The 23,905-nt window shown below is 37.0% G+C and overlaps 5 protein-coding genes across 10 annotated transcripts; 3 read left to right on the forward strand and 2 right to left on the reverse strand.

The window, feature by feature from the left end:
* Positions 1-1,483: 1,483 nt before the first annotated feature.
* On the reverse strand, positions 1,484-2,426 carry LOC113729740 (germin-like protein 9-3). Its single transcript, XM_027253984.2, has one exon. It carries the CDS (start codon positions 2,348-2,350, stop codon positions 1,733-1,735), a length of 618 nt encoding a protein of 205 aa, XP_027109785.1. The 5' UTR covers positions 2,351-2,426; the 3' UTR covers positions 1,484-1,732.
* A 2,199-nt stretch (positions 2,427-4,625) lies between these two features.
* LOC113730654 (uncharacterized) lies at positions 4,626-5,987 on the reverse strand. The gene is made up of 3 exons (XM_027255492.2): positions 5,731-5,987; positions 5,530-5,613; positions 4,626-4,869 (listed from the first exon to the last, which is right to left on the reverse strand). The coding sequence occupies exons 1-3, from the start codon at positions 5,884-5,886 to the stop codon at positions 4,840-4,842; spliced, it is 270 nt and encodes an 89-aa protein (XP_027111293.1). The 5' UTR covers positions 5,887-5,987; the 3' UTR covers positions 4,626-4,839.
* A 251-nt stretch (positions 5,988-6,238) lies between these two features.
* Positions 6,239-9,513, forward strand: LOC113730655 (uncharacterized). The gene is made up of 4 exons (XM_027255493.2): positions 6,239-6,416; positions 6,731-6,820; positions 8,465-8,732; positions 9,032-9,513. Exons 1-4 carry the CDS (start codon positions 6,374-6,376, stop codon positions 9,297-9,299), a joined length of 669 nt encoding a protein of 222 aa, XP_027111294.1. The 5' UTR covers positions 6,239-6,373; the 3' UTR covers positions 9,300-9,513.
* A 1,577-nt stretch (positions 9,514-11,090) lies between these two features.
* LOC113730656 (uncharacterized protein At2g38710-like) lies at positions 11,091-14,961 on the forward strand. Of its 2 annotated transcripts, XM_027255494.2 has the most exons (6): positions 11,091-11,304; positions 11,487-11,608; positions 12,116-12,235; positions 12,452-12,566; positions 13,415-13,508; positions 14,441-14,961. In XM_027255494.2, exons 2-6 carry the CDS (start codon positions 11,505-11,507, stop codon positions 14,644-14,646), a joined length of 639 nt encoding a protein of 212 aa, XP_027111295.1. In that variant the 5' UTR covers positions 11,091-11,304; positions 11,487-11,504; the 3' UTR covers positions 14,647-14,961. The 2 variants fall into 2 exon arrangements, with proteins under 2 accessions (XP_027111295.1, XP_027111296.1); XM_027255495.2 differs by having other exon boundaries at positions 11,091-11,608.
* A 1,866-nt stretch (positions 14,962-16,827) lies between these two features.
* On the forward strand, positions 16,828-21,741 carry LOC113730657 (vesicle-associated membrane protein 727). 5 transcript variants are annotated; one of them, XM_027255497.2, is made up of 6 exons: positions 16,828-17,164; positions 17,899-18,159; positions 18,260-18,458; positions 18,590-18,710; positions 21,267-21,329; positions 21,419-21,741. In XM_027255497.2, the coding sequence occupies exons 2-6, from the start codon at positions 17,970-17,972 to the stop codon at positions 21,560-21,562; spliced, it is 717 nt and encodes a 238-aa protein (XP_027111298.1). In that variant the 5' UTR covers positions 16,828-17,164; positions 17,899-17,969; the 3' UTR covers positions 21,563-21,741. The 5 variants fall into 5 exon arrangements, with proteins under 5 accessions (XP_027111298.1, XP_027111299.1, XP_027111297.1 ...); XM_027255498.2 differs by having other exon boundaries at positions 17,913-18,159; XM_027255496.2 differs by having other exon boundaries at positions 16,829-17,164; positions 17,893-18,159.
* The last annotated feature ends 2,164 nt before the right edge of the window (positions 21,742-23,905 follow it).

Raw genomic sequence — 23,905 nt, forward strand, 5'->3', positions numbered from 1 at the left:
GATTGCATTTTCTATGATTTTTCATAGAAAAATTACTGTAGCGATTTGATGTATGCGAGGGAAAAAGGTAACAGGGAAATGTGATCACGGAAAACGACGTAATTTTCCGACGAAAAATCGCAATCCAAACGAGGTTTAAGTATGTGGCATGGGCATGTTGACTTGACTCTTGAGGTTGAGGGACCATTTTTATTGCCAAAATCAGTAGTATCATTCTCACATGTGGGGCCTTTACAAAGGCAATTAAATTCTTAGACCTTGTACTGGGGATACCATGGGGGCACCCCGTTTCCCTTTCACTAGCTTCAAATTAAACATTCTAATGAGTTCAGCATTAAAACGCTACTTTTAGGTTGATTGGATTGCACATTTTAAAATTTTTTTTGAATAAAAAAATATTATATCACTTTTTAGGATGTCATGTACGTAAAGTTAAAAAATATTTAAAAAAAATATTTAAAAAATCGAAAAAATAACAATACAAATGAGAGAATTTGGAAAAAAAAAGGAAAAGAATATGTGAAATTTATGCTTGGACTATCTCGATAGATTCGTTAATGCGTTAGCTTCTGCTTATTTTTCCGTGGGACAAATTTTATGTAAACCTACCAAAACTATGACGTTACATATAGAAAAATATGGGAAGACGTGCTGTGCCAGCTTGCATGAGGGAGAAACTTAAATAGTCATCTCACGATGTTTTTCCTTTAAATCACATATATTTGCATCCTGGGTGCAACGGTCGGTGATGTTGGGCAGCCTCTCCCGACCCGCAGAGGAATAGTTGGGTCGTACGGCAACTAATCCATGGATACCAGATACCTATGTGTTGATAAAAAAAAAAAATCACATATATTCGCATTCGTTTTACAATTATCTTGTGATTCATCTCTAGTTTGTCTACTAATAGAATGAGAGATATTAATTGTTGGTCAGAGACGTGATAAAATCACATGTGCCTCATATTAATATATCCAATTATATGGTTTTTTTTTAATTTTTATTGGGTACTTGAAAGTTTCGTGAGTAAATGGTCCGCTCTGTGGCTAGTATTTAGAGAAAATGCTATAACTCGTGTAATTACAGAATGCACCCTACAAAATATACGTGATTCTAATTTTGCTCCTCTTATTGTCTATTTGAACCAATTCATTCCTTGATACTTTCGAGCTTTCACAGTGGTTTACCATCAGTCCAAAAACACTCAAACTAACCCTACTTCATTATCTTGGATGGCACGTATTGCGCGGAAATAGCATATATGTCCTTTGAGAAAGTGATAATTTAGAGAAAAATGTGTGATATCATATGTATAAAAAGGATAGTATTGATTATATCCTTCAAATTCGGAGCCTTGCCAAGTCATTTCTGTCCAGTTTTATTCAGTTGATGTAAATTCGTATAATTTTGGTATGAATTTGCATAACTTTGGCATATCCGTGAAATTTGTTAATTCATATAACTGTTGGTATAAAATTTACGATTATGCAATTACCGTACGATTTTATACCAAAATAACAGAAATTAACCGGGGTGCACCTTACATGGTGGAGCAAATCACCGTAAAAATCCAAAGTCTTCCAGCATAAAAGATGAAAATTTCAATTATTGCACATACCCTTTATTCATCTTAACGAGACCAAGCTGATTTTAAAAAAAAAAAAAAAGGATGAAGCAAATAAAATGCTGGCACATTCTTTCACTGCTGATGAGCCCATGCTTGCCTCGGGGCTTATGCTGCAAGCCCATACTTGATCTTTTGAATTGTGGCAACATCGGTTCTGAAAGACTTAGCCAGAATGTCATCACTGATGCTGGTGTTGAAAACAGTGCCAGGGATTGAAACAGTACCAGCATTTGCACTGCCAAATGCAGAAAATGCTACGGCAGATTTGTTCAAATCAGAGTTGTACTGGAAATGAACAAGTCCCTTAGGAAACACAAACAAGTCACCAGTTTGAAGTGTTTGAGTATAGAGGCTGTTCTTAGTGTCCACAAATCCAACGTCTAACGAGCCAAGAACGAGGAACAAAAGCTCAGCCGAGCGTGGATGAGTGTGAGGAGGGTTGACAGAGCCAGCAGGGAATTGCAAGACAGCGTAAGAAACACTTTGTCCATCAAGAGCGGGGAATTCCTTCAGGCTTGCTTTTGTAGCCTGAAAAGCAGGTGGAATTGCGGTCTGGAAAATATTTCGCATTCCAGTATAGGTGAAAAAGGTGCCGTTCACAGCAGTGACGTTTGGTGGAAGCAAGAAATCTGACGTAATATCTGGATCCCCTGCCATGGCTCTATTCAAAATGGTTGCAGATGCAACTGCGAGCAAGAAGAACAACTCATGCTTGATTGCCATCACGGGACGCAAAATGGATGTGAATAATAATTGTAAATGAAGTTAATACGTTATGATGAGACTACTTGAGTTTGCTACGAATAACCTGAGCTCGATTTATAGGTCTACGGTAAAGGAATTATGCTCGGATTCTTGGTCAGGACAATGAAAATCTGCGGAGCAGGAAATACTACTATGTCCTTGTTTTCGATGATAAATGCTAAAATCTATTTTACTGTCACTTTGTGATCATTATCTTTGAATTAATGCACTTCAGAATATGCCTCTTTAATTCTCTTGTTACGTACAATAGAACCCCTTACTTGCTTCGGGACGAAGTATTGCATCTCTTTGCAGTTTCACCTTCAGTTTTCACCTTCAGGCTTCTCTAGATATTGCTTACAGTTAGATTTTATTAAATATGCAAAATCTACTCTTTCAGCTGTACAAAATATTGAAGTGAAAAGCACTAAATAAAAAGGTGGAGGGAGCAGTATTGATATTTTATAAAGCTGATGTATTTGAGCAAAATGCTATCAACTTCACAATAAACATCAAATGTCATTGTTAAGGTGGAGAAAGGGAATGGAAAAGCACATAGCTGGCAACTTGGCAGCGCTCAGGTGTTTGGATTTCTTAGTTCTCTACGAAATCTTGAAAACAGTCTTCTACTCAGGTAACCTAACGTTGAATATCCGTTATTTCTATGGATGGATTTTATAACAATCACCAGCCTTAATTATGATTTCTTATCTGAAGTATATTTGCGCCCGCAAACATTTTTCTGCTGCATTTGCATGGAAACTCGGGTCAGGGGGGTGATAACGTGAGCATTTATGATCATTGGAACTTCGGAAAGATCGACAAATGTGATGCCAGCATCTTTCTTCTTGGCGGCTTCAGTTTGTCCAAGGAAAGAGAAAGCAAAAACGTAGTGAATTCCGACACAGACTCAAGGATGAAGAAGATTGGCCAAGATATAAGTGTACGGATGGAAGATAATCCATGCAACAAGCTTGTTTGAAATGCAAACATTCTCAACTTCTAACTAAAAACACTTGCTATGTGCAATCATCTATGCAGAACATTGAATTTGGTTAGGCCCTCTCCTTCACTGCTGCTAGTCTTTGCTGCCACTGCTGCCTTCACAGTCATAGCAAGCGATCCTGGTATCCTCTAAGATTTTATTGTTCCAGTGATTTCCACCCGTCAATGGCAACTTCTTCACCTACTCTGGAGTCCGTGGAGTTCTGTACCATCTTCCCACAAATTTTACTGTCACAAAAGATAGTGTGTAACAGAGTTCCCGGCTCAGATGGGCAAAGTGTCTCACTTGCTGTGCTCCAATTCCCCGGTGGCCGGAGATATTTTTTGTTTCCCAAGGGGCTTGTCCATTATCAGGACAACCTATTGTGTGAACCAGCCAGAGCCATTTCTGCATTTGGGCATGCAAGTGCAGGAATTGTTTCAGTGCCCGAAACCCTTTTTGCTACTGGATTAGAAGATAGCATACTTACGTAGGCATTTAAAAGTGATGCTGCAATGGTTGCCAAGATCAAAGCAGGCTTTTGTTGAGCACTGAAACAAAAGCAAGTTTCCTTCTCACTCATTATTGCTTTAGTTGTTGAACTGTTATCAAGTCGCCTTCAGATCATATACAATACCCCTTCTTTTTCATAAACAGTTTAAAAATGAAAGTCCTCCTTCTAATAAATTTTATCCTTTGCAAGTCTAGCGTGCACCATTCACGTCAAGTTATTAGTCATTTGCAAGACCTGTGAAACAAGTCCGGATTTAATGTCTCTGTCTATGGGCAGATTGGGAGGCGACATCATACAATCAGGCAATAAACCTCATCAAGGATTCCAATTAACGTTAGTCAACTTCTGCCATAAGGTGAACTACAGGTTTCAATCCTCTGAATTAGAAGTTCATTCACAAGTGCTTGCTGTCTTTATTAGTTTCTCTGATGCAAATATTAACTGTCTAAAAATTCAAATATTTTAAACATCCACAAACAACGAACAGGGATAGTTGCTTAGACAATTGAGTTGTTAGACCTGTAAAGCTTAGTTAACTGGCGCCTACAATCGCTCATCATCCATGACAGCAGCCGGTTGGATTCCCATTAGTGTCTTAACTTCCACAATTATTTGCTTCTATACATTCAAGTCATCCCACTATGTATTTTACAACACAGCTAACCAAAGAATTAGTCATCAAATGTCAATCTGAACCATACGAACGCCTCGTGAACAATCACACAAGCACAGATGAAAATTGTACTCAGAAAAAATAACAGAAGAAAACAGTGAAATTTTTATAATCGGAAGGAAAAACAAAATCGTAACACCGGTAGTGAATATATGAACAAGAGTTACCACACTCTACTTAAGGAAGAAACACTAGTCAAGAGTTATGACAAAGTTATTTACAACACATTTTATTTGTGGCGATGAAAAGCTTTGAGCTCAAAGTTGCACAATCAACAGAGTCCAGAAACAGTCACTTCAACTCTTGTGGGCCTGTTCTTCAGCTTTCTGAGAAAGAACAAAGATCCAAAGGAAATTCCATCAGCAACGAGAAATTAAAAATGTAATAAACAGTCAAATAAACTATGGTTCCAAAACTAGAGCTGCACATCAATATCCAGCGCTGATATCAAAGACACCACTCCATCATTCAAAATGCAAGCTGGGATTCATGTTTAGACTTGAGAATTTGTTTATGCCGTTGGGGAAACTCCCCTGACCAGTGCCTTTCTCCCCATAGTCAGAAATTTAAAGAACCACGTTCCAAACACCTCACCACTAATACTCATCCTCCATATGTATAACTATCCATATAACTGGCAAGCCCCATCAACTTCTGGTCTATCCGGTTTATCACTGATCACCTGTGCTGACACTTCTGCCATTCTTCTGTATCTCAAAGTTAGGCAACATGTTTTCAGTAATTAAAATACACATACGGTAAATTAGTTCCCCTAAGGCGATAGTTTCCCTAGTATTAAGACTATTCACAAGGTTTTGTCTTCTTTAGTATTTTGATGTGCAGGATCCTTTATATGGCAAGAAAGCATAAACAGCAGCAGAACAACTACAGCACCACACAGAACACGAATCGTGAAAAAAAGTTCCCCAGCTAAATTCACAGAAGATGAGCTCAAAATCAAAAACGAAAAATGGGAAAGGCAAAACCTTTTCAGACTTCTCACGTTCAGCTTTCTCCTTCTCCTTCTCCGCCTTCAGCTTCTGCTTCTCCAACCTCTCCCTCTCCCAGTTCTTCATCCAGATAGCCACAAACAAAATTCATCAATAAAATTTCAATCGTCCAGAGAAAATAAGAGAAAATACCAGAAAATTTAACTAAGTAGAACAAATCGGCCAGGGCCAGAAAACCTGAACGTAGACGTTCTCCTTAGCACGCTCTTCTTCGCTGAGGACACGACCTTTATCATCGGCAAAGTAGCGAAAGGCGGAGATTGAAGACGATCGGGGAGTCCCCTCCATTAAACGACCCAGCCCACTACGTAAAACGACAGATCGCATCGCCATGGATAATGGATATCTTTCTAGCTTGCTCCTGCTTTTGCTGATGTATCACACTACTTGAGTGGATGATCCAAGTGTGGAGAGTTGACCGATTCAGCAATCAAAACCCTATGCGGCTATATTTATAGGATCCAGTTAGGTGGGGTCCAGTTTGTACCGGGTTCGGGCTCTGGATAAGCCAGTATTTCTATAATCGGATACCGGTGTTGGATAAAACCAGATAAAGTTTCAGGGTCCGCTCCCGGTATTCTTTACACGTAAGCACCGGAGAATATTTAATTTCAAAATACACCCTTCGTACGAATAAGGTTGGAAAACTATAAATACCAAAAATCCTAGGGGCTATCATGAAAATTAACAAATCTGATTAGTTTTAAACTATTTATTTTACCGACTTTATTTCCCGTTAATCCCTTGCCTGCTTCTCAAATTGATAAGCATCTGAAGAATAGAAAGCACATATTAGAAGAAGAAGAAGAAGAAGAAGAACATGTATCATCCGTCCAGAGGTGGTGTTCGGGGTGGCCGAGATCGTAAGCCCTCCATTTCCTTTTTCCCTTTTTATCTTCTATAATCATTTCTAGGGTTTTTCTATTCGCTACCTGTTAGTTTCCCTTTAACTTGTCGCTGAATGATATCTTATAGTATTTGGAGATTACTATTTTCTTAGTTCGTAACCCTAGTTCCGTAATTGAACAAGTCTTTTGATCTATTTTGAGTGAAAAAATTAGTAGCTATATATTGCAGAAATTGGTTTACTTCCGTATTAATAGAAGAACTTGTTCTTGATTTACTTGTAAAGATGATTTTTGCATAAATATATTAATAAGGGACTTGTTGGTTACAGAGTTCAGCTGGGATGAAGTGAAAGTTGATAAACATCGCGAGAATTATCTAGGTCACAGTATCAAGGCCCCTGTAGGAAGATGGCAGAAAGGTATACTTCCCTGCTTCTTTTTTTTTTTAAACTTAATTCTGCGTGATATATTTGTACTTTTTAAAGTTAACGTTGTCTTATTCATAGGCAAACGTTGTGTGTGATTTAATGTTCACGTGAATTACATACCAAGAGGCAACTATCAAGTTTTGAGGTTGGAAAGCTTTTGAGATTAAATAATTCTGCAACTTTAAAATTTAAACATGAGGGTTTTAAATTAGTAGGGCTGTCTTTTTGTTGAAATTCAAAGTTAAAGTGAATGGAATATCTTGATTGTTATATCAAGCTGGGAATTCGTCATTGATCAAATAGTTTGGCGTGCAATACCATTGTGAAGAACCATTGATCAATATACTGAAATGTTAATGTTCACTTTTCATTTATTTGCTGTATCTTGCTTTACAATTTTGGATTTCAGAGAAATTAATGAAGCATGCACATATTGCATCCAAAAGTATTTACCATTCCTCTTGTAGTGTTCACTGTATTGGAGTGGAAATCCCTGAGAACAAATGTCTCATTGGCAGTTTGCTTGAATTCCGTAAATACACATGATTATAATCTTTTTATTAATCAGGGGATACGCTGTGCAATGTGATCTAGACTCTTAAGAGTTTGTCCTTTTTTCCTTGACTCTGAAAGGATTTGAGCTTCAACTTTTCTATCAAAAACCCTGAAACGGTAGTCTTCTTAGCTGCAAGTGCCCCTTCCGTTTAAGGGGATTATATTCTTCTTATTTTCTTTTTCCACTGTAAGATTGTAAGGAATGGAATTCTATTATTAGGATTCCATCAGCCTCTTGCTAGACATGGTTTATCATTATATGTCATGTATATATCCTGAGGATAAGTGGTTAACATGTCAACTGCCCAGACCAAATTGTCCCGCTTATCCCCAAAAAAAATTAAATAAATAAAAAAGAAGTAATTGCTTTTGTTACTTGCAATTCTTTGCTGTGTAAAAGTAAAAGTTGATAGTTGATTTGGCTGTTCGGCACCAAGAAATGCTGGTAATTTATAATTAATTATAATTCCATTGTCTACAGATAGCTCTTATACATGCCAGTTATCATTGGTCAAGATACTTTGTCCTTGTTGGTCTACTATGTTGGTGGTTAACAAAGTTTCTATGCTTTCTACTTAAGCAGTTCTCTTTTTTCAGAAATAAAACTGCGACCATCTATTTCATGTTGTTAGAAAGCAGGTTTTAAAGTTCATCTAATTAGTATATACAGTTTTGCTTCTTCCAATGCTAATTGTCGCTCTGCATGACTACTAAAATTTGTTGCTGGATGGTGGATTCTGTGTTCACTGACATCAATTGTCACTCATGTCAACTAATGGTCTATTAATTGCATTCTACGTGCTAAATTTTTAAAGTAACATGCAGATTCAGTTCGCCGGTATAATCTTAATAGCTGATAGTCAATATCATACAGATTAAATGCTAACATGGTTGATCATGGTTTAGCCTCTTTTTGTCCACTAAGTCCTAGTGGACCTTATAACTAACTACCAATGAAGCAGGTCTTTTTGCAGCGGTCAATTGAAGTTTTCACATAGTCAGTGCAAGCCCTTTGCCGGCTTCAAAGTTTTTTACTAAGTTGGAAGAGGTTATCTTATGTAATATTGCTTCCTTTTGCAGGGAAAGATCTTCACTGGTACACCCGTGATAAAAATTCCGAGGCTGCAGATAAGGAAGCCATGAAAGAAGAAATACGAAGAATTAAGGAGGAAGAGGAGCAGGCCATGAGGGAGGCGTTAGGCTTGGCTCCCAAGCGCGCTACACGAATTCAAGGCAATCGCTTAGATAAGCATGAATTTTCTGAACTTGTTAAACGAGGCTCTACTGCTGAAGATTTGGGAGCGGGGCATGCTGAAGCAGCTAGGGTCCATGGTCTTGGGTTTTCAAGGTGTGTATGGGAAACTTAAACAGTATTCTGTTAACTTAAATGGGAAAAGAAAAGGAAAAAAGGGTGAGCGATTGTGATGTACTTGTATGCTGATACGTCTCTTCTCGGTTTGCAGTCAATCTAAGTAGCCATTTTTTTTGACAGCTAAAATATCCTTTTTCTTTAAATTTTTATTTTTAGTCACGAGATAAGTGATGTCGAAGGAACCTGTAAGAAGTAACATGGGATAAGACAATTGAACCATGGTATTTGAACCTCTCTCTCAGCTTAACCTAGTGTTTTAACTTGTGTAACTGCAGAGAACCTCGTGCTTGGGAAGAGTCAAGTCTGCCAAATGGTTTGCAAGCCATACCGCTTGAGAATGTGGACGTGTCCATGCCTAGCGCCCCTGCCAGGAGTGATGAAGATGACTCAGGGGATGAAAATCGCAGGAAGAAAAGGAGGCACGAAGAAAATAAACGTGAGAAGCATGACAGGCGAGGAAAACAACATTCTCATTCTCGCAATTCTGATGAGAAGAAGAAACGGAAAAAGGACAAGGAAAAGAGAAGACATGATTCTGACTAAAATGGACAGCATTTGTGTAGATGTATCATGATTTTAAATGCGTTAGCACTGATTGTCTATTCATTCGGGAAGTGAAATTTACATTCTGAATGCATCTTTTGAATTTTGTGGAATACTAAAAGCTTTAGATCTTATGTTTGGAGCTTTTGGACTTTTTTTTCCCCCTTTCCTGGGTGGTGTTATGGAAGCTTTACAACCCACTATATTGAAACTAGCCCTGGAGTGGAGACTCCCCTTACATCAGCCGCAAGCATGGACTGCAAAGGCTGTGGTGGCTTTTCAAACCTGTGATTCCAACTTATAATCTAAGCTCTTTTTTTTTCCAGATGGATCTGCTCAGCAGTTTCCTTCTCTCTATTTGTGGTTGGGTTTGCCCTTCCATTTCTGCTCTTTTAAGTTCTCCATGCTGGTGAAAGGACTTTTAGAGGGATTCTGCACAATGCTGCCAAGGAATTTGACTCGATGACTTTTGTGTGTCCTCCTTGCCAGGCCATTTCCATGGCATAGCACAACGCCCAAAGATCTGCCGCTGTATTGCCCGCTATATCCCAGTGTACGCTGAGAAACTTCCTAACCGGCAGCCCATTTCATGCCGTATGAGCCCCCAGCTCCTGCACACCCAGGATTTCTGGCTAACGCATTGTCTGCACTAAGCTGGACCCGCCCAGTCCCGAACGTATCATTTTCAACTCCTTCACAAAATTAGCTTTTGTCATCCTTCTTCAGTGAGTTCTGAGCTGGTAGAGATTGTCCAACTGCGATTTCAATTTTCTTCTTGTAGCCTCTGAATTGACGTTCATTCCTGGCTGTCCAGGCATGTGAGTGGTCAGTGGAAAAGTCAATTATCAATCAACTTCATCACATTTGCCAATCTGTTTACCACTCATGTTCCAATCAGTGGATCCAATCAGATCTTTCTTCAAGATGTCTCTCCAATGATTTGGGTGCACAGTCAAGTGTTGGTAAAATTTTGGTTTGGGTTTTCACAATCTGTCCTCTTATGTTACATGTTAGATATACCAAATAAGCAGTGAGTTTATCACTAAAAATATTCCAAATATGCTTTTCAGAAAAATATACACTGTGAAATAACCTGCAATGTATCTTTTGTTCTACGTGTGATTTTTTTTATTAAAAATTTTATTATGCTTTGAAATATTCAAGTAGGACAATTTGGTTACAATAGAACGAAGAAGGGTTTACCTTTTACTTATGGATTGATCTTTTATATGCCATCATATGAATTTTTTTAAAAAAAAAATCTGGCCGCTTGTACAGAAAACATCTTTTTATTTAGGGTCTAGAGCAGATTAATTTTTATTTTTTACATCTTTTTATGTTATAATTTTTCGATTAGGGCACATGATAAATACACCAAATGAGGTTAGTAATACCCTCGTGCCATATACAATTCTGGATAGAAAAATTTAGTAATCTCACCTCTTATTATGCGCTTTCAAAACATACAATAAAAAATTTATTTATTTTTTTTTAAAATTAATTTTATATACACTGACATATAATTATAACAAGTCTTATCATTATGTTTATCCAGAACACATTTGAGATGGAGTAGAAATTTTTTTGGGCAGAATGTATCAAGGATCAAGGAGAATAATTAGGTCACAAGGAAGATTGTTCGCTAATAACAGATTAAAAATTTTTTGGCTTTTCTTTTCTCTTTGTTTTTAAAGTGGAAGGGTGTAAATATAACCTTTTTTTTTTTTTTTTTCCCAAGTGTGACTAATGACTGTAAAAAAGGTGGGTGCACAGGAGTATTTTAAATGGGAACTAGGAGGCGAAGAAAAGGAAAGGTTGCTTGGTTAGAAGCTAGGTAGCCTAAAACATTCGTCTCTTCCAATAATTCTCGGAACCCAAAAAAGCAGTCCACCGTTAAAGACAAAGCGGCCTCCCTAGCTTTCTCACTTTCTCAATTGCTTCTACGGATGCCTTCCCCTTCTTTCTAGATTATTCTTAGATTATTTGGTTACTGCCACAAATATTGGTACTATTTTGCTTACCCAAAGGCATTTGTTTGAATTGTAAAAGAAAACCCTAATTTGATTGGGATTTTAATTCTGACTTGTCTATTTATTGGATCGGTTGTCGATTGGGTATTCAACCACAGAATCAGACCGGTCTAATTATTTGATTTTATAATTATAATTTTTGTTAAATTCTGTTTAGCTTTTGAGGTGGGAAAAAATGGTGTCGGCTAATAGGGAGATGGTGGTCTTCTGCTTTGATACTCTTGTGGCTCACTACAACAGCGAAGAAGCTCCTCCTCCTGCTTTCGACGAGGGCCAACAGTACGCCTCTCCTGCTCACGAAATTGTGATCTTCATTTTGAGTTATATTCTTAGTTATTCGGCTTACTTATATGAGTAGGGACATATACATGATAATCTTTCCTCTTAGAATCGTAGACCTTTGCTTGTTTTGGGTGTTATTTTTTATACCTCACTTATGTTGCCCAACTTGAAACAATGTTGGGCCTGCCCTGTTTTTGAATTATGTTTTCTTTTAATTTCTCACTACCGAATTCAGTTGGACTCCTAAACTTTCTGTTGCTTCTGATTGCATATTATGTAGGAATTTTCTGAAATTTCCTCAAGACATGAGTGCTGAGCTTTTACTCTTAGGTTTACCAATATATTTGAAGCTATGTGGCGAATATGAATTGTGGTTTATACCAGATCATATAAAATTATGCGCACTATTTTTCTTGTAGGATTATTATTTTTTTTTAATTTATAACTATGGCCTGCTCTCCCTCACTGATATCGCATGCTCAACTCTCAACTTTCTTGTTTCAGCCCATTGTTTGTGACTTGGAAGAAAGTGATCAATGGTGGTGAGCCTCGTTTACGTGGTTGCATTGGTACCTTGGAAGCTCGCTGCTTAATTAATGGTTTCAAGGACTACGCTCTAACAAGGTAATTTGGAATGGCTGATCACTCACAGGAATGCCTACATGTGCTGTGACTTCCTTTTGGACCTTTGACATGAGACATGAAACCTTTCATTCAATTCTTGTGTTGCTTTGTGTTTGCGTGCTTAAAGATAAACCAAACCATAAATATTTTCAATATGGAAAGAGAACTGAAGAAGTTATTGCCTTTTATAGCCTTTGATTTCTGTGTTATCTGCAGTGCTCTCAGGGACAAACGTTTTCCCCCAATACAGGCCAAAGAATTGCCTTATTTGGAATGTACAGTTTCAATACTGACTAATTATGAAACCGCACAACATTACCTTGACTGGGAGGTCAGTTCTTTAATCTGTTAAGAAAGATTTTTCATGGGAAATGTGGTGCTCTGCGCGTTGATGTCTTGACCTATGTTCAGGCATATGCCAATGCTTTGTGGCAGATAATATTTTTGATGCAAAAGCAGTGGAGAAGTAGATTTAGATTAGTTTATGCAGTATTCAAGAAAATCTGTCTCTCATAATGTTTCACAATCAATAATGATCTATGTTTATTTAGTGAATATGGTCAGAGGTTCTGGTAACACATGCATTAGCACCTAGTTAGCTTGAGATGATGTTAAGATCACAGTGGGGATGATAGTAGCAACTTTCAGAAAAAAGCCAGTACTGTCCATGTTCTGGTACTGTCCATGTTATTATTTGAGGCTATATATGTATGCATTTACTTTCCCATAAATTCTCTAATTTCTTACTGGATCATGAGATATCACTAGTTGATATCTTTACTGCCTGGACAACTGATATTTTTGGGACCATTTTCCATTTGGAGATGTGATTTTCGTTTTTGTTGGGCAATATTTTATACTTTGGTATTTTATACTTGGGCAATATTTTTGGTATGTATTTGCTTCTATATGTATTGAATTGTTCCAGATTTTTGATCCAACTGAGGCCGACAACATTTAAAGGAGGGATTTGAGTCACTCTAGGCTTGATTAGAGTGCTTTTATGTACCAATGGTTCTCATTCTGTACCATGAATAAGGTTCTTGATTCTGGATCTGAAATCCTGGTCTAGATTCCTATATAGGATTCTCTGCATTTAGGTTCTTCTCCCTTTTCTTGTTTTTAGGTAAAATTAGGCTTATGTGATTACTATCTCAAGAATTTAACGCGTTCTTGAAGGTTGGGAAGCATGGTATAATCATTGAATTCACTGATCCTGACTACAATACTAGGCGAAGTGCCACTTACCTGCCTGAGGTGGCTGCTCATGAAGGTGATTCTTGTTGCATTCCTTTTGGTTTCTCAGTTTGAGTCCTTTATAAGCCTTGACCCCTGAGTAGCGACAACCTTATATCATTTTTTATTTTCTAAAGCTGAACATTTTCCCTTTCATTCTTCTCTGGGCATCTTTGGTTTCAATTTCTTATTTTCCTTGCTTTTTCAAAGGTACAACATAATGACATGATACCATACCAATAAAGAATAGTGTTCAGTTAGGTTTTCTTGACTTTTTAACTCTTCTTTCCCAGCCCCACTGCAATAGTGAAAAACAAACAAAAAAATGTGTTTTATTTTTTTTGTCAAAAAAAAAGTGTTTTATTTAGTTCATTTTGTTGATGTTCCACCTGTGTACTTCTCAGGTGGGATAATTTTCCCTTCTTTTCTTCAATTTTTTTGAGTTTCAACTTGATAGCTTTCACTGAGACTACCACAGTCTGAGTACAGAGAAGAAGCTGTGCATTCAATTATTGAGTCATCCTGGAGGCAAGCCTTATCAGTTATTGCCAAGGCTACACCTAAATGCTTTGAGTTAGACTGGGATTCTGATTTTCACAAATGGACCGGTATTACTAGTATATGTGGTTGTGTCATGGAACTGTTCAGAAGGAGATCTTTTTGGCTATGAAGTTTATGCTCCACATCTGTATGGGCATATTACAAGATCCCCCTAGACCTTTTTGCATCATAAGCTCCATCTAAGCATGCGGTAGTCAATGGGTGTGTTTGGAATTAACACTTTTTGTGATGTGTGATGTATGTGAGATAATAAGGTGGTAGGAAATTGTGTTTACGATGCAAGCTAAATAATACTTGGAATTTGTATTTATTTGTAAATTATGCTAACCAAACGGACCACATATTTTTTTGTTAATTTGAAGTTAAGATTGTTCAACTAAAGTTGCTACTGTTGGTTTTAATTCTCAGGTTGGACAAAGACAGAAGCAATTGATTCACTGATTCGAAAAGCGGGATACAATGGCTCCATAACTGAATCACTGCGAAAGCGCATCCGACTTACCCGCTATCAGAGTACATTATTCACTATGCACTTCAGTGATTATGTTACTTATGTCAAGACAACCCGAGGCTCTGCTCCTGCTATCAATGGGGTAAAATCAGGCTATTTCTGATTGTGTGGTTGTACCTAAAATTTAGACTACAAATAGCATTTGGTCGATCTGGGGTGGTACCTTGTCCCCAAAAGAATCGTCTGCTTGGTTGGGGCAAATTTGTTGTCGTTCCAACCTGCTGCAGCCATTGTTGCAAGTCGTAATTTGTCCAAATAATTCTTCAAATTCATTTGATTTTGAAGATTGAACACCAATAACTCCATTTGGATTTCATTAGGCCGTGCTAAATCCACAAGATTTCCAAAAGCTTGTGGTGAAATGGCTCCTGTTTATGAACTCAGCTGTCTGTAACAAAGGTATCTGATTTCAAATCTCTGTTTTGCTGTGTTCATGGTTTTATGCTTGCTTTCATTTGCGTTGCATTGCACCACATTGTGAACCGCATGAGATGCCTCTTGGAATCCGCTTGTACCTGCGAGGACTTTTGTAAAGGAAAATTTTGCTGAAATTCCGTGTCGGTGTTGAATTACTTGTGCCAAAATTCTGCCATCGAGGTGGAATATTGTGCCCAAGAAGTTCCAGTTCACGACAGAGACCGGTACATTAGTGTTGTGCACAGGCAGTGACGAGCCACCCTTCATGCCGGTTTTGCTTAACTGGAGTAAAATAAGTTCCACAATGCTTAATTCACTCTTCTTTCTTTGAAGTTTTTTACTTTTAAACCAGTATTTTGCCCGTTCTGATTTTTTTAAAAATTATTGTAAATTTACTTTTTATTATTAATGATCTTACATGTTCATTCATATTAATTTTAGAAAATTGATGCATTTTAATTATTTAGCATCACACTTATTTTTAAAAACTTCTTCTTTATATAATTTTATTATAATATAATAGTATTCATAAAAAATTGTAACGCATGTTAAAAAATCAGTAGATATTCTTTTCTGAGATATTCTTTTAGATAATCAAGGGTTTGTTTGGATGGTCAGTTTTTTGCCTAGTTTTTCTTGTACAAAATTTTGAACAACTTTAACTATATTAATTGCAAAAAAACTCCCAAAATTTTTAAAATGCACACCTCAAATACCCAACACAAAAAAATTTTTCCCTTCTTTCTTCTTCTTCCCCACACCTCAGTTTACCACCACCTCCATCGTCAATTGCTGCCAATTGCCCCCTCTTCCCTTCCTTCCTCTTCCTCCTCTCCACTCCCCCTCTACCTTCCCCCTTTCCTTGCCGCCCCCTTTCCCCTCCTCAGAACTCTCCCTTTCCCCCTCTCTTGGTGGTCGCAGGACCAGAGCCTTGACTAGCTCTAGTTGGATCTGGTCGGATTTGATCGCTCGACCAGAGCTAATAAGGGGAGGGGCAAGGGAGGGGAAAGGGAGAGGAGAGGAGAGGAGGAGGAGGAGGAGGAAGGAAGGATGAGGAGGGAGGGAGGAAAGAAAAGGAAAAAAAAGGTGGGAGAGAGGTTTCGACTCCGACTACTGGTGCTGACTAAGGGAATGTTGTGGTGTCAGTGGAGAAGGAGGAAGGAGGGGAAAGGGAGGGAGGAAGAAGAAAGGAACAAAGAAAAAAAAAGGAAAAAGAAAATTTGTCTCCCTAGCTCTCAAATATACAAAAATTTGTAAGGTAGAGTAAAGTTTTATACAAAAATTCAAAAAATATATCTTCCAAGTAGACTCTAAAATTCTTTTGATAGTCATAAACTTTATACAAACATCTAAAAACACACCTTTCAAGCAGATCCTAAAATTCTTTTGATAACCATAAACTTAGAACCACATATTCTTTTAACTAAGTACAAAAGATCTAACAATTTATTTTCTTCATTAATAAATGTTTATTAGTTTTTAGTAACATTGGAAAATCTATCTGTGTAAAAATTAAAGTTTTTCGTCTATACTAGGTTAATCCATATGGATTTAAAAAATTATATGAATTTAGCAAAAAGATGGAATTGCTGGAAGAGAGAGGAACCACAAGAACCAATAAATTTAATTTAATTTATTAAAAAATAAAATTGTTAGAAGAGAAGGACACTGTAAAAAAATTTATTATAAAAGAGTTAGATATAAATATGAATAAAAAAACTCAAAAGTACCCCAGATAACCGTTAATAACAGCCAGAGAGAATAATCTTTTGCTTGGAGAGAAAAAGTGAAGCAGGGAGAGAAGATGCACGGTTAAAAGTGCTGCTGATGTATACACAACCTGTTGTTTACGTATTTTCAATGTAAACATCTCTTGCTTTGGGAGAATAGAAAAATCCAGAAGTTGCTAAGTAGAGCAGCGAAACTCGTAGTCTGGCAAAAGCGCGAAGTAGTCAACCCCTCCGCTTCCTCCGTTTATCACCAACTTTTCTTGATCAGAAAAAAAGGAGGAAAACGTGATCAAGTCGTAATTAGTTAAAAGCTAATTAAGCAAACCTCCTGACACCTGACTCCGTGGCCCCAGTGCCATTTATTTCTGTCTTTGGACATCAAATTAATCTCAAATCAGTTTTCCGGAGCAAAGGAAAAACCAACAGGGCGAGGTCTTTCTGGAGTCTGGAGTCGTGACTGTGCGTGCTGACGAAGTAAGCAAAACAAATCTCAACTCTTCCAAATTTGAATTGTATCGTTGTCTCTCAGCTTGATCACTAGCGCTTTCCTCCCAATTGTTTTTCTCTCTCTCTCTCTCTCTGTTTTTTTACCCCTTCTTCATTACTTATTATTATTATTATGTAAATGATTTCGCATTGATTTCGATAGATTGGAGCATTTCTTTTGCCTTTCGCGTTTACTGTCGTAAGGTACTGGTAGATCGAGCTTTCAATCGGAAAATATTGCGGGTGCTCTAATTGCCAAACGAATTCTGATGTTACCGACAAAATTTGCTTCTTCAATTTTGGAAAGAACGCAGTTTTTTATTTTTCTTAAAGCGTTACGGTTTCTATCTTGTTCGACTTGAGAGTGTGGCTGAGGTTTTTGTGCTGTGGATTTTGCTGACCTCTTTCTCAAATTCGAACAATTTGGAATTGGTAATTTTGGTTTACTGCTTCACGTTTTGCTTTTGATTTCTCATTTGTGCTCTAATTCAGCAAGCTAGGGTTTTATTTCCCGTACCCGTGATAAAGTCTGTTTTAAGCTGTTTGCCGGATATTTCTTTGTAACAGGATAGTTGCGGTGTAACAGCATACGTTTTCCTGGTCCAATTGATTTTGTTCCGCATGATTTCCGTTCATCTGTCTAAATTTCTGTGACCATAATTTGCTAATTGAAACTGATGGATTTGTCTTCATTTCATATCTTTTTTTTTTTTAAGTTTTAGTTGTTGAATTGAAGGGTATTTGGCACTGGCTGGAAACATATTTTTGGTGCTTTGAATAGCTTAGTTCAGAAATGAGTCAAAGGGGGTTGATTTACAGCTTTGTCGCCAAAGGAACAGTTGTTCTTGCAGAGCACACACCCTACTCTGGCAACTTCAGTACCATAGCTGTCCAATGCTTGCAGAAGCTGCCATCAAATAGCAGCAAGTATACATACTCGTGTGATGGCCACACCTTCAACTTCCTCCTTGACAGTGGATTTGGTATTGGCCCTTTTACGTTCTTACTGACACAAGAAGTTTGTTTATTTTTATTAGTTATAAATAAGTCTCATAATGAGCAAATGTATTTTTGAACCTGTAGTTTTTCTTGTTGTGGCGGATGAATCAATGGGGAGGAGTGTACCTTTTGTGTTTCTTGAGAGAGTGAAGGACGATTTTAAAAAGCTGTACGGTGCCAGTATCAAGACTGATGGGTCTCATCCACTTGCTGATGATGACGAAGATGATGATTTGTTCCAAGACCGTTTTAGCATTGCATACAATCTTGATCGGGAATTTGGGTATGTTGCTTATGTTCTGGCATATTTCTAATTAACCTGTCCAAACCTAGTGCACTCTTTTCTGTCCTGATGGCAATTATTACTTTATATACAGTTCCCTAAATTTCTTAGTGTTGTGTTCCTTGTTGTAGACCAAGGCTTAAAGAGCATATGCAGTATTGTATGAACCATCCAGATGAGATGAGTAAGCTGTCCAAACTGAAGGCTCAGATTACAGAAGTCAAAGGCATAATGATGGACAATATTGAGAAGGTAAGTGCTTCTTTTTCTGACAGGCAAACTAACTTACAGATGCTTCTCATTGGGGCATAGAAAGAAAATATCTGAACAAGTTATAAATTCTTTTCTGTGTCTATGTCCCTAGCTCCCCTCCCCCACCTTATTTCATCACCCCTTTGTATAATTTAGGTTGGTTTCTTGTACACAAGATCACGGTAAAGAGTTGAAGATTGAAGTGCGCTATTGAGATCAGAAAGAAAGTTTTCTTTTTTAATTTGACAAATCACTTTTTGGATTTTGCAGCAAGGAAAGAATAAGAGTTTTCTCCTCCGTTCTTGAATAAGTTATAGTCTTAGTTGTGTTGGGTTGAACTGGGAAAGTGGATAACAGGGAGAAAGACTCATCATGTTCTGGGGTTTTGGTTACCTTTGGCACTTAGTCAAGCAAAATAAAGTGTTTTGCATGAGGAAATGTGCACCTTGTGGTTAAGAAACTATAATCTTGAATTTGATTTTTTGTTACTTGTTAGAACTTAGGGACTTCTGGGTAATTTTCAGATCCAAGGAGGTTTGACTTGAAATTTGAGTGAGTACCATTGGAAAAGAAATTTTCTCATCTGAGACATGACTGAAGGATCTAGAGCTTGGGGGTTAAATTGATTTAGTATGAAATGCCAGACTTTTGACGTGGTTCCCGAATTTTCAATTGAGATGCTTTAACATTTAATGTTTGGCGAGGTTTTGCTCTCGTACTTAAACATATGATCACATGTTATTGGTGTGGCTATCATGAAGTAAAGCAAACTAGTTGCTTTCTCCAAAATAGTTGAGCAACATAATTGTTTAGGCGTAAGAAGGGGAGAAAGTTAAACTATTAGCTTCGTTTTATGTATGCAAGAAATTATCTCTGTAGACTGTTATGTCCTTGTTTTAAGATAATCTTCCCACCTACTTATATGCTCCGAAACCTGTGGAGGTTTCCACTTGAGCAATTTTATTTGAGGTATCTAATAGGGCCTGTGGGTGACGAGATGTAGTGGGCTAGAAGTAGGAACATTCTTCAATCCCCTCCTTTTAACCCGAGAAGGTAGGAAGTTGAATTATGGAGAATAGGAAGTTAAATTCCTTTTGTTCCCTTTGGTTAGGGGAGCGGCCTTTTATTGTGCGGTTGTGGAAATATAGACTATTCTTGATTCATTTTTGTCGGAGGTTGCCTTCTAGCTGTGGATATTTACTCTTTTCCTCTTCAGTGGTGAAGAAGTGTTGGTAGTAGATGACCTTTGTGGTTAGAGGCAAGGGCATAAATCATTGGATGCAGCCAGGAATGATTCATTAGATATCGTTGAAAGTTTGATCTTCCTCAATGTGCTTGACTTGGGTGATTAAGATTGGAAAACAGTATATCAGTCAGCTCATTGAGCTTTGTTGGGTTGGTAGAAAACTTCCTGTTTACTCTTTGGATGTCTAAAGCTCTTACTACTCTCTTTTTGCCATTTGAGGCCTAGTTATAAAAAATTATTAACGAAAAGTTTGTTTGTTGGTGAGTTATGTTCTTGTGGATAAAACTGGAAAAACCAACATCTTCATATTATCTTCCTTGAAGCGTTTGTATCTCAGATCCATCATTAGTCAGAATTTTGTTTTAGTGCTTGATTCTGATTATGGTTGGGCGGTTTGGAGAAGTAGGTCTTAATTCTGCTATTCTAAGTTTTGGCTGCTTTGGATGAGCCAAGAGACATTGCTTAAATACCAGTCCTTTCGGTGTTATAATGTCTAAGAATTAACATATAGATACTTTCCTGTTTTGAGTGGAGACTTGGGTAAATAGGATGCTGACATTTCAGTATCTCTGTTTGCATGACTGGATTATTTGTGTCCATCTGTTGCCTTTTATATGCCTGAGTGTTTGAATTAGAGATTTCTTAAGTGCTTTGTAATTACAGTTGTCCCTCCCTTCCCTGCCTCCCCCCCCCCCCCCCCCCCCCCCCCCTCCTTCTCCTTCTCTCTCTGTAGGACAGTAATGGCACTGGAGATGGTAACTGTTGGTTTTGTTATCAGCTAGTATGACCTTGGATTGAGTTTGAACTGCAACTTTTTCCAGCATGCTGACATGTTTAGAGTGTCTTAGAGCAAGCAATCTCTTTAAACGCTTGTCGTTAATTGTTGTACTGGTTCTTCAGCACTACAGTTTCTCAGCAAGACTGTCAATCAATTAAGCTAAGTTTGGGGAATAGAATATTTTAGGAACTTATAAATAGTTTCCACTTGAAGACTAAACTTTTATGAGATTTTAGCAGACTAGATTCACTTCAGAGCAATTTGCAAATTTTTCGTTTATGACCAATCTTTGTGTTTTCATTTATCATGTTCACTTTCTTTCTCACACACCTCAGTCCCCATCATCCTCCTAACACTCCAAACATCCTAGTGTGGTCTTAGAATTTATTGTAAAATGAGTTGGAAAATTTTGAATGTTGCTTTCCTACAATATAATATAATCGGGTCAGATTTTGAATATCTGATGTAAAAGGCTAATTTTCTGGAAAATAATGCTTGTGCTGATCCAAAACCGATTGTTCTCGAGTTACAGGTATTGGATCGAGGTGAGAAGATCGAGTTACTTGTGGATAAAAGTGAAAACCTTCAGTTCCAGGTAACCACCTTATTTTTTTGATGTAGGTGGCATGCTACCTACGGAACCTTTGGAGTTTCAGGCTAATCTGTTAATTGAAATCTGTTCAGGCTGACACCTTCCAGAGGCAAGGGAGGCAACTTCGTCGGAAGATGTGGCTTCAAAACCTTCAAATGAAGTTGATGGTTGGAGGTGCTGTTCTTGTTCTGATCATCATCTTCTGGCTCATAGCATGTGGAGGTTTTAAATGTTGATTGTTGATCGCTTTTTGTGGAGGGTATAACATTTGGCTTGAAAACATTGTTCTCTGTCCTTTGTAATGTGCAAAGTGTTGGTACTCTGCTGTATATTCAACCGCTGATGGAATATTATACTCCTGTTTACTTATCTAATATACATGCTAAGCTAATGGTAGCTTTATTTTAGCTTGAAAGGATGGGAATCAAGTCCAGAGATGTGAGATATTGGTGATTTAAATGCTCAACCGACTAACGCTTTATATGCAGTGAAGGATGATGCATTAATGGTCAACAATATGCAAATCCTACTACTAATTTTTTTTTTTTTTTTGGCTTAAAGAGTAAATTGCTTGCAACAGACGAGAGCAATGGGCGGCTCAAGTGGGGTTGAAGTACTTTGTCCATTGCAATATGCAAGTACTGCCATTCGCTGCATCCGCTTCCCTTATAATAATAATAATAGAGGTGAAGACAATTCAATCCAATGACTGGAAAAAAAAAATTACTTGTAACAGTTTATGATATTACACCCTCTGATAACTTTGAAAATTTTCACTTGGGTAAATTAATAAATCCTCGAGGTAAACGATTTACGTACGTTACTTTCATTTTAGTCGAGCATCATAGTGGAGATGCCATCCGTCCGTCTGTGTCGACAAATAACACACATTGGCTGTGATAGAAACTTCCCTCCATATTCGATTTTTGCTTAAATAAAGATATTAATGTGATTAATTTTTATTTTATTTTTGGTTGTACCATATAATAATATAGTCTACAACGTTTAAGGTAAGCAGGTTAACGTCATTCATAAATACTACAATTATTGAAAAAGCAGAAAATGAATCCCAAATTGAAGTTTGAAAAAGTCATTTTGCCGGTTCATTTGTTGAACACCAAATTGTCCTTTTTATATTTATGCGGTTTTGTTCCAGTTCGAGTTTAGTTCTGTGTCAGATTATTTTCCTAGTCCATTTCTTTATTTTATAGCTGTATGTAAAGGCCTGCAGGGATTTACGGTTGCCAGAACTTTAACATAAAATTACTAGTATCTAGAATAAAGTCGCAAACATTTCCAATTCGAAAGCTGCAGATGGAATCACGTCTTCAGAGAGTTCTAGTTGCTGGCAGTTGTTTTTATTATAATAACTGTAACTTGCATATAGTGCAATAAGATTGCAATTGAAAAAAAAACATTCGCTTCTTAGTATTGATGTAATACATTCCTGAGAAGAAATTTTTGAAGTTTTGTCACAATTTTACTGTAGATATTGTCCTTATTTTTTTCCCCTTATTTCGAATATTCAAAGCATAGATGTGGTGATCCTATATTTTTTGATGAAAATTATGTGTAATAATTGGTTAATGTAATATACTCTTTCCAGCATTGAGCGTAACTTCTTTGCAAATTTGCTTTAAATAAACCTTCAAATCATTGTGCAAAGCGTATGCACACACACTCTCATACACTCATATTAAATACTCCTGTTTGGTTAATCTTAGCATTTATGAAACATTAGGACATACCTTTTGAGCTATTTATTGGTTGCTTTCTATTTTTTTAATTTTCAAACCTTTACTAGAAGGGACCTGTCTTAACACTAAAAGGGGAAAAAGCCACGCTGTGAAAATAAGAATATTATATAAGCTCCTAATTAAGATGCATTAAATTTTCTAATTACCCATTTCATTTTTAATGATATCAACTTGATAACAATATAAGGAGAATTAAAGCCAGTGTCAATCTTCGATGTGGCTATTTTAAAACAATGGAAAATGACCTTTCAGATGGCTATTTTCATATTTCATGTAATTATCTCTGTTAAAATATGGAGCGAATCAAATCATATTTAATAAGTTTTGTATCTCATTTTGATTTAATGAACTAAAGTCGAAACCAACGGGGAAAACATTAGCACTTCGTCATGTATTAAGCGCGATAAACTGAGTTAACCGTTTAAGTATCTAAACGATCGATAACTAAATTAACGATTCAACTTCTCTTAACGGTAATTAACTAAATTAACCGCTTAATATCTAAAAACCATTGTTGTCTAATTAAATCAAATTCTAGCTCAATGACAATAAAAATGATTAGCAGTGATGTAAGATGTCTTGAAAATTTTTTCATTTAAGAATTTTGTTAATGTGTATATTAATGCCAACTTTTTTATTCTAATTTTAATCAAGAAGTTCTTCTTCTACTCTTTTTTTTTAATTAATCTTTTATACGCTGATAGAGTAGTCACCATTATCACTAGATGCATGATAATTCATTTGAATTTAAACTGAAATTTCAAATTTTGCTCTGTCATGCATCTAACGGTCATATAAATAAGATTTACTCTCTTTTTTTTT

The sequence above is a fragment of the Coffea arabica genome, chromosome 2e, assembly GCF_036785885.1.
Source record: "Coffea arabica cultivar ET-39 chromosome 2e, Coffea Arabica ET-39 HiFi, whole genome shotgun sequence".
Taxonomy (NCBI): Eukaryota; Viridiplantae; Streptophyta; class Magnoliopsida; order Gentianales; family Rubiaceae; genus Coffea; species Coffea arabica.

Coding starts and splice junctions, on each gene's coding strand:
- LOC113729740 (XM_027253984.2), bottom strand. CDS start 2,350: ATGGCAATCAAGCATGAGTTGTTCTTCTTGCTCGCAGTTGCATCTGCA.
- LOC113730654 (XM_027255492.2), bottom strand. CDS start 5,886: ATGGCGATGCGATCTGTCGTTTTACGTAGTGGGCTGGGTCGTTTAATG. Junction 5,614..5,730: donor AGGAGAACGTCTACGTTCAG/GTTTTCTGGCCC, acceptor ATCTGGATGAAG/AACTGGGAGAGGGAGAGGTT. Junction 4,870..5,529: donor AACGTGAGAAGTCTGAAAAG/GTTTTGCCTTTC, acceptor GTTCTTTCTCAG/AAAGCTGAAGAACAGGCCCA.
- LOC113730655 (XM_027255493.2), top strand. CDS start 6,374: ATGTATCATCCGTCCAGAGGTGGTGTTCGGGGTGGCCGAGATC. Junction 6,417..6,730: donor TGTTCGGGGTGGCCGAGATC/GTAAGCCCTCCA, acceptor TGTTGGTTACAG/AGTTCAGCTGGGATGAAGTG. Junction 8,733..9,031: donor CATGGTCTTGGGTTTTCAAG/GTGTGTATGGGA, acceptor GTGTAACTGCAG/AGAACCTCGTGCTTGGGAAG.
- LOC113730656 (XM_027255495.2), top strand. CDS start 11,505: ATGGTGTCGGCTAATAGGGAGATGGTGGTCTTCTGCTTTGATACTCTT. Junction 11,609..12,115: donor GCTTTCGACGAGGGCCAACA/GTACGCCTCTCC, acceptor TTCTTGTTTCAG/CCCATTGTTTGTGACTTGGA. Junction 13,509..14,440: donor TGAGGTGGCTGCTCATGAAG/GTGATTCTTGTT, acceptor TTTAATTCTCAG/GTTGGACAAAGACAGAAGCA.
- LOC113730657 (XM_027255497.2), top strand. CDS start 17,970: ATGAGTCAAAGGGGGTTGATTTACAGCTTTGTCGCCAAAGGAACAGTT. Junction 18,459..18,589: donor AATCTTGATCGGGAATTTGG/GTATGTTGCTTA, acceptor TCCTTGTTGTAG/ACCAAGGCTTAAAGAGCATA. Junction 21,330..21,418: donor GTGAAAACCTTCAGTTCCAG/GTAACCACCTTA, acceptor AAATCTGTTCAG/GCTGACACCTTCCAGAGGCA.